At 49.7% G+C, this 2,500-nt stretch overlaps 1 protein-coding gene across 1 annotated transcript in view; it reads left to right on the top strand.

Annotated features, from left to right (window-relative positions):
* Positions 1-2,500, top strand: part of pard3ab (par-3 family cell polarity regulator alpha, b) — a 79,351-nt gene that overhangs the window by 47,320 nt on the left and 29,531 nt on the right. The window contains exon 6 of the mRNA XM_048227303.1: positions 553-646. Coding sequence (XP_048083260.1) covers positions 553-646 — 94 coding nt within the window. The remainder of the gene's footprint in view (positions 1-552; positions 647-2,500) is intronic.

Genomic DNA, 2,500 nt, shown 5'->3' with positions numbered 1-2,500 from the left:
TCTAGCCAACAGTTTCTTCCCCTGGGCCATACGTTCACTAAACCAAAAAAAGAACCCTCTGCAAACTGTGGCCACCCCCCACCCTCCCCTGCCATATTCAACCACTAACACCTCTGGATAATACTGCATTCTGTGCACCTATGCACTCGGCACTTTTCTTGCTATTAGGCTGCAGCTATTTTACTCATGTGTGCTGGAGGGTGTTCTGTCTGGGAGGGCTTGGAAGGTATTTTTTGTGTGTAAATGTTGTGCTGCGTTTGGGGCTGGGTGGATGAGAGTGTGTGGGAGAGTAAGAGAGAGGGCGGGGCATATTGGGGATGTGTTTTTCTGTATGTTTACCAATTTATTTATGAATTATTTATCACTCTTTTAAAAAAGCACTGACCAAGAGTGGCAACTTGGAAATTTGTTGTGTTGATACTCTGTTTTTTATGCAATGACAAATAAAGCTTCTATTCTATTCTATTCTATATGTAGCATTGTTAGTACTTAATTATAAGAATGGAAAAACAGGAAGTGCAGTGGCTGATGGGAAATCTTTACTTCCTTTCTAGGAGGAAGAAGAAGAAGAAGAAGAGAGCAGCCGGATCGAACCGGTTGGCCAAGCGGACACCTGTCTGGAGCGCTCCCCTGTCATATCGCTAGAGTGAGTCTCTGTTACACACACACACACACACACACACACACACACACACACACACACACACGCACACACACACTAGAGTTGGCTGTTGACACCTGTCTGGAGCTGCCTCCCCTGTCATATCGCTAGAGTGAGTCTCTGTTATACACACACACACACACACACACACACACTAGAGTTGGCCAAGCGGACACCTGTCTGGAGCGCTCCCCTGTCATATCGCTAGAGTGAGTCTCTGTTACACACACACACACACACACACACACACACACACACACACACACACACACACACACACACACACACACACACACACACACACACACACACACACACACACTAGAGTTGGCTGTTGACACCTGTCTGGAGCGCTCCCCTGTCATATCACTAGATTGAGTCTCTGTTACACACACACACATACACACACACACACACACACACACACACACACACACACTAGGACACGACACCTGTCTGGAGCGCCTTCCCCACTAGAGTGAGTCTCACACACACACACACACACACACACACACACACACTAGAGTTGGCCAAGCGGACACCTGTCTGGAGCGCTCCCCTGTCATATCGCTAGAGTGAGTCTCTGTTACACACACACACACACACACACACACACACACACACACACACACACACACACACACACACACACACACACACACACACACTAGAGTTGGCTGCCGGACACCTGTCTGGGAGCGCCCCTGTCATATATCACTAGATTGAGTCTCTGTTACACACACACATACACACACACACACACACACACACACACACACACATACTAGAGTTGGCACGGACACCTGTCTGGAGTTGGCCCTGTCATATCAATACCAGGAGTGAGTCTCTGTTGCACACACACACACACACACACACACACACACACACACACACACACACACACACACACACACTAAAGTTGGCCAAGCGGACACCTGTCTGGAGTGCTCCCCTGTCATATCACTAGAGTGAGTCTCTGTTACACACACACACACACACACACACACACACACACACACTAGAGTTGGCCAAGCGGACACCTGTCTGGAGCGCTCCCCTGTCATATCACTAGAGTGAGTCTCTGTTACACACACACACACACACACACACACACACACACTAGAGTTGGCCAACTGGGACAGTTGGCCAGCCTCCCCACCTGTCTGGAGTGAGTCCTGTCCACCTGAGTCACACACACACACACACTAGAGCGGGCTGCTGACAGTCCCTGTCATATCACTAGAGTGAGTCTCACACACACACACACACACTAGAGTTGGCCAAAGGACACCTGTCTGGAGCGCTCCCCTGTCATATCACTAGAGTGAGTCTCTGTTACACACACACACACACACACACACACACACACACACACACACACACACACACACACACACACACACACTAGAGTTGGCCAAGCGGACACCTGTCTGGAGCGCTCCCCTGTCATATCACTAGAGTGAGTCTCTGTTACACACACACACACACACACACACACACACACTAGAGTTGGCCAAGCGGACACCTGTCTGGAGCGCTCCCCTGTCATATTTTCCAAGTAGAGTGAGTGTCTGTTACACACACACACACACACACACACACACACACACACACTAGAGTTGGCCAAGCGGACACCTGTCTGGAGCGCTGCCCTGTCATATCACTAGAGTGAGTCTCTGTTATACACACACACACACACACACACACACACACACACACACACACACACACACACACACTAGAGTTGGCCAAGCGGACACCTGTCTGGAAAGCCGCCCCTGTCATATCACTAGAGGAGTCCCTGTTACACACACACACACACAATACCTGAGTTGGCCA

Source organism: Alosa alosa, chromosome 19 (genome assembly GCF_017589495.1).
Source record: "Alosa alosa isolate M-15738 ecotype Scorff River chromosome 19, AALO_Geno_1.1, whole genome shotgun sequence".
Classification (NCBI taxonomy): Eukaryota; Metazoa; Chordata; class Actinopteri; order Clupeiformes; family Clupeidae; genus Alosa; species Alosa alosa.
Note: the sequence above shows the minus strand (reverse complement) of the source record. Positions and strands in the feature narration are given on the sequence as shown.